General features: G+C 43.8%; 1 protein-coding gene across 1 annotated transcript in view; it reads left to right on the top strand.

Annotated features, from left to right (window-relative positions):
- DEPTOR (DEP domain containing MTOR interacting protein) overlaps window positions 1-16,693 on the top strand; it is a 195,829-nt gene that overhangs the window by 139,848 nt on the left and 39,288 nt on the right. The window contains exons 6-8 of the mRNA XM_030937918.1: window positions 3,013-3,147; window positions 6,851-6,921; window positions 9,097-9,201. Coding sequence (XP_030793778.1) covers window positions 3,013-3,147; window positions 6,851-6,921; window positions 9,097-9,201 — 311 coding nt within the window. The remainder of the gene's footprint in view (window positions 1-3,012; window positions 3,148-6,850; window positions 6,922-9,096; window positions 9,202-16,693) is intronic.

Raw genomic sequence — 16,693 nt, 5'->3', positions numbered from 1 at the left:
CTCTCAGGTTCAAGTGATTCTCCTGCCTCAGCCTCCTGGGTAGCTGGGATTACAGGCATGTGCCACCATGCCCAGCTAATTTTGTATTTTTAGTAGAGTCAGGGTTTCTCCATGTTGGTCATACTGGTCTCGAACTCCCGACCTCAGGTGATCTGCCTGCCTCAGTCTCCCAAAGCTCTGGGATTATAGTTGTGAACCACTGTACCCGGCCACAACTATATGTATTGAGGCCAGGTGTGGTGGCTTACGCCTGTAATCCCAGTACTTTGGGAGGCCAAGGCTGGAGGATCACCTGAGGTCAGGAGTTCGAGACCAGCCTGGGCAACAAAGTGAAACTCTGTCTCTATTAAAAATACAAAAATTAGCTGGGTGTGGTGGTGGGTGCCTGTAATCTTAGGCCTGTAATCCAGGAGGCTGAGGAAGGAGAATCACTTGAACCCGGGAAGCGGAGGTTACAGTGAGCAGCGATCTTGCCACTGCACTGCAGCCTCAGTGACAGAGCGAGACTCTGTCTCAAAACAAAACAACTGTATGTACTGAGACATTTCTGTGCCCCAGGCCCTGAGCCAAGCTTGGTTATATGAATTTTCTCATTTAATTCTTACTGTAACCCTAAGAGAAAGGACTTTTCTTATCCTTATTTTACAGTTGAAGAGATTAAGATACAGAGCAATTAAGTGGCTTACGCAAAGTTAGGAAGAGCTCAGTCCACCAGCTGTAGCTAACACCAGTTGAGCTCACCGCAGTTTTGTTTACTCCAGTGCTTCTAATATGCCACCACCTCCCTGATCCCCCACACCCAGGTTCCTCAGACGCAGCCATCTGGAGGAGAGAAAGAAGCATGAGCTTCTGTGGGAAAAGAAAGACTGGCTGCGGGTCAAGAGGCTAATCCTGTGCTCCCAGGCCAATCTGATCAGGTCAAGAGGACACACTAGATATATGTCTCCTTAACATTGCAAACTTCTGCAGAGTGATTTTACTTTCTCACAAACAAGGGTTTGCCTGTTTCTTGAGTGGGCCCAATAGACCTGAACAAGTGATAATGATGAGTAGAAGGATATAGTAACCATGGTAACCTGTATTAGTCCATTCTTGAATTGCTATAAAGGAATAACTGAGATTGAGTAATTTATTAGGTCGGTGCAAAGGTCATCGTGGTTTTTGTTGTGAAAAGTAATGGCAAAATTGCAAAAAGTAATGGGGCACAGAAATGTCCTATAATTGTAAATGGTCTCATTGTCACCTCCTATTGTGTCCACCAGCTTTAGCTAACATCAGTTTAATGCACACCAAGCTTCATGCACCCAAGCTTGGCTCGGTGCCTGGGGCACAGAAATTACTATTAATGGCAAAAACCGCGATGACTTTTGCACCAACCTAATATCAAGAAAAGAAGTTTAATTGGCTCACCGTTCTGCAGGCAAAACAGGAAGGATGGTGGCATCTGCTTTTGGGGAGACCTCAAGAAGCTTCCAATCATGGTTGAAGGTGAAGTGGGAGTAGGGGTCTCACATGGCGCAAGTGGGAGTGGCAGGGGTTGGGGGTGGAGGTGCCACATACTTTTAAACAACCAGATCTCACAAGAACTCACTTACTATGGTGAGGACAGTGTAATGGGGATGGAACCATTCGTGAGAATCCACCCCCATGATCCAGTCACCTCCCACCAGGCCCCACTTCCAACATTGTGGATTATCTTTCAACATGAGATTTGGGTGGGGACATATATTCGAACCACATCATGACCATGAACACCAGCATTTATTTTGTGCTTCCCACGTGCCAGGGTCTCCATGATTTCTTTCATTCAGTCATATACCTTCCCCATGTTGAGAGCCAGCCTACTCCATGACAGAGAACCAAATCAGAAAAGTAAAGATACTGCCTTACATACACGCTCAAAGCCTGAATGTGTGCTCTGTATTTTAAGCTCCTTCTTCCATGGCTCTGGATGATTAATCCTTTTTTGATTTTGCTTTTATTTTTTGTGAGACAGAGTCTCACTCTCACTCACTCTGTCGCCCAGGCTGGAGTGCAGTGGTGCAATCTTGGTTCACTGCAGTCTCTGCCTCCCAGGTTCAAGCAATTCTCCTGCCTCAGCTTCCCAAGTAGCTGAGATTACAAGTGCATGCCACCACGCCTGGCTAATTTTTGTGGTTTTAGTAGAGATGGGGTTTCACTATGTTGGCCAGGCTGGTCTTGAACTCCTGACCTCGTGATCCGCTCACCTCGGCCTCCCAAAGTGCTGGGATTACAGGCATGAGCCACCGGGCCCGGCCTGATTAATGGTTTTATTTGAAATCAGAAGGCATTTATTTTCACTGTTGATTCATCCCGTGTAACTAGCATGTCATTTATAGCCTAGCAAGGACTGCTCAGCATGGATGTGGTAGTTCTTGAAATAATATCATTTTTTCATGCACATGGTATAACCCACCCCTTGCACAATCCTGTAAGACAGCATTGTTCTCACTTTACAGTCAGGGAAATTTAGGCTCAGAGAGCTTCCCTGAGGTGACCCCAAGTTGTGCTACAAGTGGCAGAGCTGGCCAGGCATGGTGGCTCACGTCTGTAATCCTAGTGCTTTGGGAGGCTGAGATGGGTGGATCACTTGAGGCCAGGAGTTCAAGACCAGCCTGGCCAACATGATGAAACCCAATCTCTAGTAAAAGTACAAAAATTAGCCGGGTATAGTGATGGGCACCTCTGGTCCCAGCTACTCAGGAGGCTGAGGCAAGAGAATTGCATGAACCCAGGAGGCAGAGGTTGCAGTGAGCCCACGTTGTGTCACTGTACTCCAGCCTGTGCAACAGGGTGAGACTCCATCTCAAAAAAATAAAATAATATAATACAAAGTAAGTGGTAGAGCTGCAACCCAAGCTCTTGTTTTTCTGCCACTAAGACCAGTGTGCTTTTTCCTGGCCTCCCTAGACCTTGCAGTTGAAAGCCTATGTGCTCTAGTGAGCCGAGACCATCCCCTCGTTGACTGTGTGTGTTCTCTGGCCTACACAGTGAGCCCCAGCAAGGAGATAAAGATCGTGTCTGCAGTGAGGAGGAGCAGCATGAGCAGCTGTGGCAGTAGCGGCTACTTCAGCAGCAGCCCCACCCTCAGCAGCAGCCCCCCTGTGCTCTGCAACCCCAAGTCCGGTGAGTGCCCAAAAGGTGGCCCCATTCCTAAGACTGTGGGGACTTGGGCAGGTCTCTGGGAAGCAGAATCTGAGATAGCGGGAGACTAGTGTGTGGGTTCTAATAAGTTAGAGCATGCTCTTGGGGTCCACACATGTTGAATGAAGGGAAGGAAGAATTGGGCTGAAGGAGAAATTGGGTTGTAGCCCAGTCTCAGTGAAGGCTGTCATTGACCCAATAAGACCTCAGGAGCTGGGATGGCCCTCCCAAGTTGCCTGGAGTTGTGTTGAGGGGGCTGGGCCTTTAGATCCATGTGTTGGCCACTTACTAGATATTGGCTGCCCCTGGGAGGAGGGCATGACCTTGGGCGAAGCAGTTGTCTTCAGAGAGATGGTCCCCAAGACAGCTGAGGGCTGTCACCATGCCATTAGCACTCCCTGAGCTGGGAGGAGTTCCTGAGCCCTGAAGGGGTTTTGGTCAGAGTGTGTAACAGTGTTCACAGCAGGGGAAACAGCACTTCCCCCGAATGCAGCCGATGCAAAGATCTGTTGGGGCCCAACACCCTTAAGGAAGAAGCATGGATGTGTGCAAACCCAACTATCCCTGGAATTGACCCTGGGTGCCTTGTGGTTTCAAAATCTGCTCCTCAACCTCCGTGGCCTTTATATTCCAGGAAAAAAATCTAGGCACAAAGATTGTTGGTGAACATGTACTTAGAAACAATCCTTCTTCCACCCAATCAGTTAACCCCCCAGAAACTGGTAATCCATTGAAGCTACCCTTTCTCACCATCCCTTACCCATCTCATGTCCTCACTGTTCTCCTTGCCAGGATGAGGACATGTGGTCCATCACTACAGCAACTGCCAGAAAACACTCTCAGACCCATTTGTTTAAGGCACTGTCCAGTTTGTCACGTTCAAGGAAGAGGCTCTGTTCCTTTTGTTCATGTTGTTTCCTCATTATTAGATCTTGGGGATACAAAGATGACAGGTCACAACCCCCAACTCAATGAATACACCACCTCTTTGGAGAACAAAACAAAATATTTCATGTTAGTAAGAAAAAGGACTAATCGATGTGGTTCAAAAGGCTTTGAGAGAAAACTCTGTCATCTAATGCTATTATCTAGGAAGGTGGCTCTTTTTCCTGATCTAACTTTTTTTCTTTTTTTGCTGCCTTCTGGAGAGTTAGCGGCAGGAATAAATGTAACCTGTAAGTGAATGAAGAAACTTGCTTCCACACTGTACTGGCTGAAGAGTCGTTGAGTGCTAGGTTTTTCAATTCCTGCAGTTTGCTGATAAAGCAGAATGAAAAAGGAGAACTGAATTCTTAGAAATGGGATGTCTGAAGGCTTCATAGAAATCTGACAGGCATCCTCAAAGTTAAAAGCAAAAGATCTCAGTTTCAATAAAAGGGTCAGTGGTGCCATAACCATTTTACATGTTTTTGATTGCTTATGATGGAATATGAAAAAGTGTTAATTACTGAAATTAGCAGCAAAATCCGTGTTCTCTGAGGTAAGTTAGTATTGTTTCCTCTTTCTCCTTGCCTCTGGGTCAAAGGGAAGAGTTTACTGTTAGGCAGGCAGAAGAGAAAGGTCTTGTTTCCTTTCGTGGGTCTCCAAGGACAAGAGCTGTCAGGACTGAGCTGTGGTTTGTAAATCCCACGTCTTACCCATAGTTTGACAAGCTTCTCTCTCACTCTTGAGAGGGTTCCCAAGACCTCGTGAGCTCATCTGTGATTTTTTTTTTTTTCACAAGCAGATGATCAGGCCTTCACGGTGATGCATTTAAAAATTAATTATCCTAAATATACCAGGATATGTTTTTTAGAACTGTATATAAATGCCCTAAGCCAGACACAAAAAAAAACAGTACTAAAGATATTGATGTTATCGGTATCATTGTAATAAGCAAATAAGCTTCCAAGGATATGAAAAGAAAAAAGCTTTTCCTGGGCCTCAAAGTTTCTACATTTTTCAACATAATAAAGAGGAGAGAAGTGCATTAAAATGAATGGTCAGCACTGCTGCCAAATAGTACAGTGTGATTCATGTATCCAAATTCATAAGCCCCTGAGGGTTTATGGGGAGTGGAGAGAGTTATCTGACAGGGAATAAAAAAGATCTCAGTCCTCAAATATTGACCACTTTTCTTATCTCCCATCCATCTGCTGAGAGATACTATTTCCATCTTGATGTTTGACCTACTCCCTCTTGTTTAGTGACCATAAATTAATTTTCACTTTCATGAGATTTCTGAAAGCAAAGGTGATAAGATCAGCAAACTGTCACCTCAACAAGAAGCACTGGATTGCCTTTCACTGAGAGGGTGCTTGTCAGGCCAGAAGGCCACGCATGTAACCAGCGGGCAAGGCCCAGCTGCCTGGTGGATCATCAGGCCTCTCCCCACGCTCCCTTTCCTTGTCTGCTGCGCACTCATTCCAGAACTGGTACCTGACCTCTGACTCTCACCAGCAAAGGGGATCGGAGGATGCCACTTCACCAGGTTAGGCCCCGTGGCTGGGGCTTTTCTGTTTATCTGTGGCACTTCAAGTTCACGATGTCTACAGAGCTGGTTTAGAATGGTCCCTGTCCCCTGACCCCCTGGCTATTTGGGGAGGATATGACAGCCCCTCTCCAGTTCTTAGTGAGCACAGGATGGATGGGGAGGTTCATTATCAGTGGGTTTTAGGCAGCCACAAGTCAGGAATTGGCTGCTGTCTGCTGTCTTGGTAGGCAACAGCAGAGAGCTGATGTGAGGAGGACGGCATGCCACTATCTTCCTGAGCTTCTAGACCCTTTCTTTTGCTTGCAGGACAGCATGGCCCAGAGTGAGTGTGGCACAGTAGCTGAGAGTGTGGGCGCTGGTGTCTCACGCCTGAGTTTGATTCTACTTCTGCCACCCATTAGCTCTGGAACCTTGGACACAATCAATTTAACTTTTCTAAGGTTGTTTTTGCAGTTATAAAATGGGGATAACAACGATCCTAACTCGTTCATTCTTGTGATGATTAAGTGAGTTAATATATTCACATCACCTCGCATGGTGCCTCTCTAGCACATGTTAAATACTCCGAAAAGCTCACTAGCATTATTACTCAGGGCAGAAAGCAGTGTGTACATGCAGTCCTAGGTGTTAAGAAGGAAATGAGCCTGGGTGGCTCATGCTTGTAATCCCAGCACTTTGGGAGGCTGAGGCGGGCGGATTGCCTGAGGTCACGAGTTCAAGACCAGCCTGGCCAACATGGTGAAACCCTGTCTCTACTAAAAATACAAACATTAGCCAGATGTGGTGTTGGGTGCCTGTAATCCCAGCTACTCAGGAGACTGAGGTGGGAGAATTGCTTGAATCCAGGAGGCGGAGGTTGCAGTGAGCCGAGATCGCATCATTGCACTCCAGCCTGGACGACAAAGGCAAAGCTCCGTCTCAAAAAAAAAAAAAAAGAAAGAAAAAAAATTGACCTGTCCTCTTATCCCCACCCCCGGCACTCTTGCTTTCCTTCCCTTTCTTTTTTTCCTTAACTTTGTAAGGTAGGTTTAGGGTTATGTATGTTTGCTGCTATTTTCTGTCTCCACTCAGCTAAAATATAAACTGTGAGGCAGGGATCTTTGCTACTTTTTCTCACTGATGGTCACCTATGAGATATCAATAAATAGCTGCTGAATACATGGATGGAGGACTTGGAAGTGCTTATGTCTTGACATTATGTTTGTCTGACAGTGCTGAAGAGACCAGTCACCTCTGAGGAACTCCTTACTCCCGGAGCTCCGTATGCAAGGAAGACATTCACGGTAGGCTGATGGTCTGGCCTGTTTCTCCTGTGCTGCCCATTTTTCTGCACCGTGTCCATGTGTCAATGGGTAGCTTATAGACTGACCTGAAAACTGTTTTTCTAGTTTTCTTTTTGTTTTTAGCATAATTATGATAATAGGCTTTCTTGACCTTAAGGCACTAAGATGCATTAGGACTTCACAGGCTTTATTATTCATATAGCATTTAACATTTTTTTGATGTGTTCTTTGTTAAAGAAAAGATTTCCATTATGCGCTTATTCTAATTTAATTGCAAATTTTAAGATTGGCATCATTGGCACTTGCATTTGCCTTAAAATCTAATAATTTTAGATTTTATTTCCCACCATTAGTAATTTAAATTATTATTAGATTTTATGGCAAATGGAAGTGCCAATGATGCCAATAATCCCTTCTGCATTATAATTAATTATAGACGTTATTTAAAACATGAGGGGAGTGTTAAGGTAGAGAAAGGAAACTGTGGGATAAATTGTTCTACCGTAGGCAGGGTGCTTCAACAATGTGAGCATGCCTTGAGGTACACAAGCCTCTGACTTGCTGTGAGCAGCTCCGGACACCCTGCCCCTTCTTGGAGGTCCTTTAGGTTCCTTCTGCCTGCGTTGGATTTCTTCAAATGGAATGAAAGTGCTCCTCTCAGCATCACCACCCCCACTCCCCTTCCCGTGTCTCCTTCTGTCAATCTCCTCAAATTCACATTCATATCCTCTTCCAAACACTTCTACTCTTCCTTCATCTTCTAACGTTAGTGGCATTACATCAGGCTGGGGGAGAATTCTATCCACACTCAGTCACGCAGCAAACATTTGCTAAGGGCCGCTTCACATTCTGAATGCTGAGGAGTTAACAGGAGAAAGGCACTGATAACACGTCTGTACCAGAGGAAAAGATAAACTGTACCTTCGGAAGTGAAATTGAGTATAATATGCAAATAACTGCAAACTGTAAAGTAATGGAAGTGCATGAAAATCTTGAGCATTTCCACAAAAATTTTCATTTACCTCCCTGTTTCTCCCTGTTTTTCCTCAGTCTCCAGCATTGAAGAGAGAGCAGATTGTATTTTGAAAGTATTTGTTTTTGATTTTTAATTTAAATGCCAACATGGTTAGTAATTGATTGTGAATGTGTTTCAGCTGTGTTTTGGTTGGGCTATGTGTGAAAGACGTGGCTAGGAGCTGTCCAGGGAATGAAACTGCCAGCTGTAATAATGATTTCTATAGAAAAGACCTTCTCTAATTCCGAACAACTTTTGGTTTAGAGTCTACTTGTACACTGTACATTGTGAACTTTATGTACTTTTTCAATTTTTTCCCCCTTGGTGGAGAATATTGTGTTTTTAGAAAGCCAAGTCTAAGCTGGGCGTGAGGGCTCATGCCTGTAATCCCAGCACTTTGGAAGGCTGAGGCAAGCAGATCACCTGAGCTCAGAAGTTCGAGACCAGCCTGACCATCATGGTGAAACCCTGTCTCTACTAAAAATACAAAAAATTAGCCAGGCGTGGTGTTGCGTGCCTGTACTCCCAGTCACTTGGGAGGCTGAGGCAGGAGAATCACTTGAACTCGGGAGGTGGGAGTTGCAGTGAGCTGAGATTGCACCACTGCATTCCAGCTTGGGTGACAGAACAAGACTCTGTCTCAAGAAGAAAAAAAAAAAAAAGAAAGAAAAGAAAAGAAAGCCAAGTCTCTTCATTTCCCACCATTAGTAATTTAAATAATTATGCTAGACTTTCATGACATTGCAGGATCAAGAGTGTATCATTTGGATACTGGGGAAAAGAACAAAGAGTAGAAACTGTGTCCGGAGAGACATTTCAACCATGTTATGACTTTTTCTAAACCTTCTATTGGAGTCTGACATTACATTGTATAACAGCCTAAGAAAGAGAACATCGTCCAGTTGTTTATTGAATCATGCCCTCACGAGAGCATCTTCTTTCTGCCAAATAGGTTAGATTTTTTTTTACCACCTTTTCTACAGGGAGATGCCTGGGTTTGTGATAGAAGCAGTGTTCCAATCCCCTGGCAGGGGAGAGAGAAACGGAGGAAAATATGTCATGGTGCATACTTAATCCTGGGCTGGTTTTCTCTCCCTCAGAAGAATACGCAAATTGCCGGAGACAGTCGGCTGCTTGCTAACTGTGGTTTTCCTCTCTAGATTGTTGGTGACGCGGTTGGCTGGGGTTTTGTGGTGCGAGGAAGTAAGCCATGCCACATCCAGGCTGTAGACCCCAGTGGCCCTGCAGCCGCAGCAGGAATGAAGGTACTAACGGGTCTTTCTCACTCTCTTTTATAACTGTCTTGGGTTCTTCATGCCAAATTGGCCATGATTCTTACTAGGGATCCAAATCCATCTTATTTTGTGTCCTTTTCTATTTCTGCCCTCTCTTTCTTGTTCTCCAAAGTCTTTTTTTTTTTTTTTTTTTTTTTTTTTTTTTTTTTTTTTTTTGAGACGGAGTCTTGCTCTGTCGCCCGGGCTGGAGTGCAGTGGCCGGATCTCAGCTCACTGCAAGCTCCACCTCCCGGGTTTACGCGATTCTCCTGCCTCAGCCTCCCGAGTAGCTGGGACTACAGGCGCCCGCCACCTCGCCCGGCTAGTTTTTTTGTATTTTTAGTAGAGACGGGGTTTCACCGTGTTAGCCAGGATGGTCTCGATCTCCTGACCTCGTGATCCGCCCGTCTCAGCCTCCCAAAGTGCTGGGATTACAGGCTTGAGCCACCGCGCCCGGCTTCTCCAAAGTCTTTAACCTTTCCCTGGGTCTTCCCTCTCCTCTAATAAACATTTAGAAGTATCTAGCCGGGCGTGGTGGCTCACACCTGTAATCCTAGCACACTCGGAGGCCAAGGCGGGCAAATCACTTGAGGTCGGGAGTTCAAGACCAGCCTGGCCACCATAGCGAAACCCCATCCTTACTAAAAATACAAAAATTAGCCAGGTATGGTGGCGCACACCTGTAATCCCAGCTACTCAGGAGGCTGAAGCAGAAGAATTGCTTGAACCCAGGAGGCAGAGGTTGCAGTGAGCCAAGATCGTACCACTGCACTCCAGCCTGGGTGACAAAGCGAGACTCTGTCTCTAAAACAAAACAAAACAACAACAAAACAACATTTAGCTGTGTCTAAATACCTCTAGCTTAATTTCATTATTTGATGCCATGTGTACTTTTTCTCCCTAAGTGTTTTGGCTTCACTTTTGTCAAATTTCCTTTTCCCTTTCTGAATGGGGTTAAAATGAAGTCAAGCACGTATGATATAGGAACCAGGAGAGCAAGTTTTCCTATCTCCCTGGTGTTTGGAGGTTTGGTCTCCAAACCTCCCCTGGTGTTTTACATGTTCCCCCTCAACCAATACTGAGTTTGAAAAATTATGTATTTCCCTTTGCTTAAATCTTTGTGTAAGAACTCCAATGCTTCTATTCTATGCAAGGTATATTCCTGTGGGGTTTATGTATCTAGTAGCACATACTAGACCATACGACATAGCCAATATTGAGAAAAAGAAAACAAAAGCCATGAAATTTGGAAGAGATCTAGAGATCTAGATCTTGGTCCTGTTAGTTACTAGCTTGTTGACTTTGAATAAGTTTTATAATATCTCAGAGTCTGTTTTCTCCTCTCTGAAATGACAGTCATACTATTTCCCATTGTTTTATGGATTAAATGTGTGGAAACCTTGATAAAGTACAAAGAGCTACACAAACATCAATTCATTATTGAATGAATTATGGAAGATTTTAAAAAATAACTTTTACATATTTACTAAAATGATACATCTATGTGCCAGGTATGGTGGCTCATGCCTGTAATCTCAGCATCTTGGGAGGCTGAGGCGGGTGGATAACTTTAGGTCAGGAGTTCAAGACAGGCCTGGCCAACATGGTGAAACCCAGTCTCCACTAAAGATACAAAAAATTAGCCAGGCGTAGTGGCTCACTCCTGTAGTCCCAACTACTCAGGAGACTGAGGCAGGAGAATTGCTTGAGCCTGGGAGGCAGAGGTTGCAGTGGGCTGAGATCAGACCCATGTATCCCAACCTGGGTGACAGAGCCTGAGACTCTGGCTCAAAAAAAAGAAAAAAAAAGACACATACAGTCAAGAAGATCTGGAAAATATATGCAAGCAGGAAAAAAAGTAAAATTACTTTTAATCTTCCCTAACTCAGAGATGACTACTGTTAACATTTTTTAAGCAGCTTTGATAATTGGCATCCTATAAAATGTAGCCATTAACATTTTGATTTATATTCTTCTAGACTTCTTGTGTGTATATATATTATATACATTGTTTTTATTTAAGAGGATGTTGAGGTGTTTTGCTTTGATATACCTTTATATAGCATAGCTTTGTTCTATTGTCTGTGAAATGTTTCATAAGAGGATATTTCTGTCTTGATTATCTGAAACCGTAAGAGGATGCAGAAGGCTTAAAAGCTAAAGATCATTCCCCTGTTCATTTATTTGATACTTTCATCCTCTTCTATCAGCCTTTTCCTAGAGTAGCAATAAGCATGATTGGGATCTCCGCCTCTCGAATTTCCAGCATGAGCTCTCTGGCATTGGTTTGCATGCTGGAAAAAATAAGTGGGCAACAGAAAATGGCTCAAGAAAGCAAAGAGCACCTTTACTGTCTGCCCAGGTATCAGCACGGGTGTGATTAGGGGCTGCCTCCACCTTTTGATTTGAATACCTCACTCATGTCGGGGAGGCACAGGCCCTGGGGTCCTGTGCTCCGGGGCAGCCATGTAAGCCCTGCTGGCTAAGGCAGTGTGTGGCAGAGCCCTTTTACCTTCCCAAGACTGCAGCAGGCACAACACCAAAGCAACTCAGAGTAGGAATGTTGGCTGGGCTCATAAAAAAGCAAGCATTTGCATCTATGCCGAGGCTGAATTTTTCATTTTCTAATGGAACTCTTGGCTGGGGAAGAATTTTATATTTTATTTCCACAATAAAGTACCTACTATAAATTTATTTTGGCACAGTGCTTCAGTTCTGAGTGTGTACTCACTAGCATGATGCTTTGGCTTAAAGAGCATTTCTTTTGAGGAAAGCAATGAATTTATTTACATTGCAACTAAAGACCTTGTTTTGTTTAGCCAAGTGTACAGTGAAATTAATTGATTTTAGTTTATCTTTGTTGATGTACATACATCACCATTCTGGGCAATGTCAACTGATTAACTCTTTAATGTATATACCCTGACTGATGTTTTACCTTATATATTTTTTCAATTTCATAAGCTAATGCTTCATATGGTTTATATGTTTAGTTTCTTCAGAGGTACACAGTGGTTTTCTTATGTTATAGAGCTTTACAGAGTTCATTAGAGCAGCCTTTCCATCATTGTATTATTACACAGCTCTCTGGTCCAGCAAAACATCTGTCCTGAGGTTCTCTGATCAAAGCAGTTTTAAACTGCCACATACTTTATCCCCCTCTTAGAAATTCACAAAGCACATTAGTATATTGAAAATTCTGACAAACCTGGCAAGAAGAAAAAAAAGCTTGTTTAAATTGTTTAACGTAACATTTTGTCATTTAAGAGAAACACACAAAAGGAAACTTTATCAGCGTTGTTGTTAAGATATAGCCCTGAAACTCTTCTAAGAAGATGCTTTTGGCCAAACTGCATTGGAATTAATATAAAGTTACCACTTAATGACAGGGTTATGTTCTGTGAAATGGGTTTTAAGGCGATTTTGTGATTGTGTGACCATCATGGAGTGTACTTACACAAACCTGGATGGGACAGCCTACCACACACCTAGATATAGCCTATCGCTCCTAAGCTATAAACACTGTACAGCATGTTACTGTACTGAATACTGTAGGCAATTGTAACACAATGGTATTTGTGTGTCTAAATATAGAAAAAGGTCCATGACAACTATGATGTCACTGGGCAATGGGAATTTTTTTTAAAGCATTCTCTCTCAATTTTTTTTTTTTTTTTTTTTTTTTTTTTTTGAGGTAGAGTCTGGCTCTGTCACCCAGGCTGGAGTGCAATGGCACAATCAATCTCGGCTCACTGCAACCTCCGCCTCTCGGGTTCAAGCAATTCTCCTACCTCAGCCTCCCAAGTAGCTGGGACTACAGGTGTGCACCACCACGCCCAGTTAATTTTTGTATTTTTAGTAGAGACAGGGTTTCACCATTTTGGCCAGGATGGTTTCGATCTCTTGACCACCATGCCCAGCCAAATTTTTCAGCTTTATTGCAATCTTAAAAGATGATGGGGGGCCAGGCTCAGTGGCTCATGCCTGTAATCCCAGCACTCTGGGAGGCTGAGGTGGGAAGATCACCTGAGGTCAGGAGGTTGAGACCTACCTGGCCAACATGCTGAAACCCAGTCTCTACTAAAAATACAAAAATTAGTTGAGCATGCTGGTGGGTGCCTGTAGTCCCAGCTACTCAAGAGACTAAGGTAGAAGAATCGCATGAACCTGGGAGGCAGAGGTTGTAGTGAGCCAAGATCACGCCATTGCACTCCAGCTTGGGCGACAAGAGGGAAATTCCGTTTCAAAAAAAAAAAAAACGATGGGACCACCATCATATATGCAGTTCGTAGTTGACTGAAACATCATTATGCAGTGCATGACTATACAGAGAATACATTTTTAGTATTACTGTTTGTTGGTTAAAAGGACAGCAAATACTATGTCCTTCCGTATAGTTTAGCTGTTTATATTCATTAGAAATTATTTTGTACATTATTTTCTTACCTAAAACACTAACTCAGTTTTTTCCTATTTTACCATTTGTCATAGAATAATTTCACTTACAAGGAAGCCATTTGTATAATCTAATCGTAAAGGCTTGTTCCCAGCAACCTGTCATTGCTGATACTTTCAACTCGGAAAACTGCAGAGTTTGGGGTGTGTAGTCCTCAAGAGGGTCCTGGGGTGCCCTGTGGGAAGGATCCTCCCACTTGGGCACTGATTAACCTGCGAGGTCTGGGTGGTGGAAATTGTCCAACATCCTGACCACATGCCTCCTTTTGGCATCTCTGCCTGTCCAGAGCTAACCTAGGATAGTGTAAAGTGCCTCAGTGTCCCTTCCTACACTGAATGTTGGGCTCTTCCTTTAGTCAGGGTTCTCATTTTCTCCAGGTTTTGAATGGGGGCAGAGCCCTGTATCTGGGCCGATGTGGCTGCTCCATCCAGTGAAATTTTTATACTTTTGCTATGACTACTTTTTTTTTTTTTTTTTGAGATGGAGTTTCACTCTTGTCGCCCAGCCTGGATTGCAGTGATGCCATCTCGGCTCACTGCAACCTCCACCTCCTGGGTTCAAGTGATTCTCCTGCCTCAGCCTCCCAAGTAGGTGGGATTACAGGCATGCGCCACCATGCCCGGCTAATTTTACGCATTTTTAGTGGAGATGGGGTTTCACCATGTTGACCAGGCTTGACCCAGCATCTTTGAATTTGAGTTATTCTTATTTTGAAAGTTCCTTTACTTAAAAAAAAAAATCTGTAAACCTTGGGCTTGGAGGACTTTTGTCTGGCACTACAATTCTAGAATGGAGCGTGAAATATGGAAATCATCAAAAGTTTCATCAACCCATGCAATGCATTTACATCGAGAAGTTGTTTCCTGCATTTTTCCTTTGATGACTTTTCACTCATCCTTGAAGAATTTTATATCCAGGGCTTCTGATTTCCTTTCAATGCAAAGGGGAAAGGAACAAACAAGAGAAGGAACTTTCTCTTCTCTGTACCCGACCCTGTGCCGTGCGAGGCTCTTTCTCTACAGGAGCTCATTTAATGTCAGCATCCAAATACTCATGTCCTAGAGGAACAAATCATTCCAGGAGGAAAAAATTCTGTCTCTTATCTCTTTGCTGCTACTTTGAAAGGGAAGCCAGTTCCTTCCCCAAGCTATTTTTTTTTTTTCCTTTTCTTAGACAGAGTCTCACTCTTGTCACCCAAGCTGGAATGCAGTGGTGTGATCTTGGCTCACTGCAACCTCCACCTCCCGGGTTCAAGCTATTCTTCTGCTTGAGCCTCCCGAGTAGCTGGGACTACAGGCATGTGCCACCACACCTCATTTTGTATTTTTAGTAGAGACAAGGATTCACCATGTTGGCCAGGCTTGTCTCAAACTCCTGACCTCAAGTGATCTGCCCACATTGGCCTCCCAAAGTGCTAAGAATAGCTACAGCTATTCTGTAGGTTACAGTATAATGAATATTGTGTAAACATTGGTTTCATGTTACAACCTTGAATGATATAATCTTTTTTTTTTTTTTTTTTTTAAATCACATCAAATCTAAACCCATTTCTGGACCATACTATCTATGATTACCTTGTTTTACATGATCCTCTAGAAGACATCCTCTGCTTTAGTCAGGGAGAATTTTTACATTTCAGGAGTACATCATGATTATGCCTATGTCTGCCTATTAAAGAAAATCTAATTAAGTGACTCAGGCACTCACAATACTCTAATGGCTCCCTATTACAATAAGAATAAACTCAGATGTTTTCTGTGGTCTACAAAGTCTGTAATCTGGGCCCTACTTATATCTTTATCTCCTTCCCTGCCTTTATCTCTGTTCCTCCCAGATACTGGGTTTGCTCCTACCTAGGGCTGAATAGCTGGTTCCATTGTTGTCCTTCAAGTCTCAGATTAAATGTTAATTTTTCAGAGAAACCTTCCTTGAATACCCTGTGATATTCCTCCTGTCTTTCTCCAATTACTTCTCCTCATATCACCATGTGGTCTTAGTTATTTTAGGCTGCTATATAGAATTGATGGCTTAAATGATAAACATTTGTCTGGGAAGTCCAAGATGAAGGTTCTGGCAGACTCGGTGTTTGGTGAGGGTCTACTTTCTGGTTTGCAGTTGGTCATCTTCTTGCTATATCCCAACAATGATGATATGGCTCCAATGAGTGGAGGAACACCAGGTTCTTTATCTTGAGTCAAATTGGAAAAAACGACATGGCCACGTGTGGAGTGGTTTTAAGAAGTAGAGAGTCTAATAGGCAAGAAAGATGGGAGGAGGCCAAAAATAGATGCTCCCCCGTGCAGAGACAGAGGGAGGGGGGCTCCACAGCCGAAAGAGGAGACCCCAGGTGCCACAAATACCAGCCAGTTTTATAAGAAGGTGGGCGGAGGTGTTGTCTGATTTGCACAGGGCTCAGGGGATTGGTTTGACAAGGCATGTCATTCACGTAGCCCGAAAAAGCTGGCCCTCCCACCCTAGTCTTTTAATATGCAAATGCAGGGCACCATGATGTTCTACACACATTGGAATAGGTGGGGGCAGCCATGTTGCCAGGAGCGTGTGTGGCAAGGGCAAGAAGGCCAGGGAATCGCCATGTTTGGCTGGACCCAGTTTCTAACGGCCGCCATTTGCATATTAAAGGTTGCTGGCCTGGCTGTAAGAGCTGCTTTGAAAATGAAACTTCCTTAGGACCCCTTTTCCTCTCTATCTGCCTAAAATAACTTCTTAATAACTCTTACAACGGTGATATAGTACAGAGAGAGCAAGAGCAAGTTCTCCAGTCTGCTTATAAAGGCACTAATCCCATTCATCAGGGCTCAACCCTCATGACCTCATTTCCTCCCAAGGCCCCACCTTCTAATACCATCACGATGGGGGTTAGAATTTCAATGTATCAAAAAAAAAGGTTTTTTGTTTTTTTTTTTTTGAGATGGAGGTTCAGTCTTGTTGCCCAGGCTGGAGTGTAATGGCCCGATCTCAGCTCATCGCAACCTCCGCCTCTCCAGTTCAAGTGATTCTTCTGCCTCA

The sequence above is a fragment of the Rhinopithecus roxellana genome, chromosome 9 (genome assembly GCF_007565055.1).
Source record: "Rhinopithecus roxellana isolate Shanxi Qingling chromosome 9, ASM756505v1, whole genome shotgun sequence".
Classification (NCBI taxonomy): domain Eukaryota; kingdom Metazoa; phylum Chordata; class Mammalia; order Primates; family Cercopithecidae; genus Rhinopithecus; species Rhinopithecus roxellana.
Note: the sequence above shows the minus strand (reverse complement) of the source record. Positions and strands in the feature narration are given on the sequence as shown.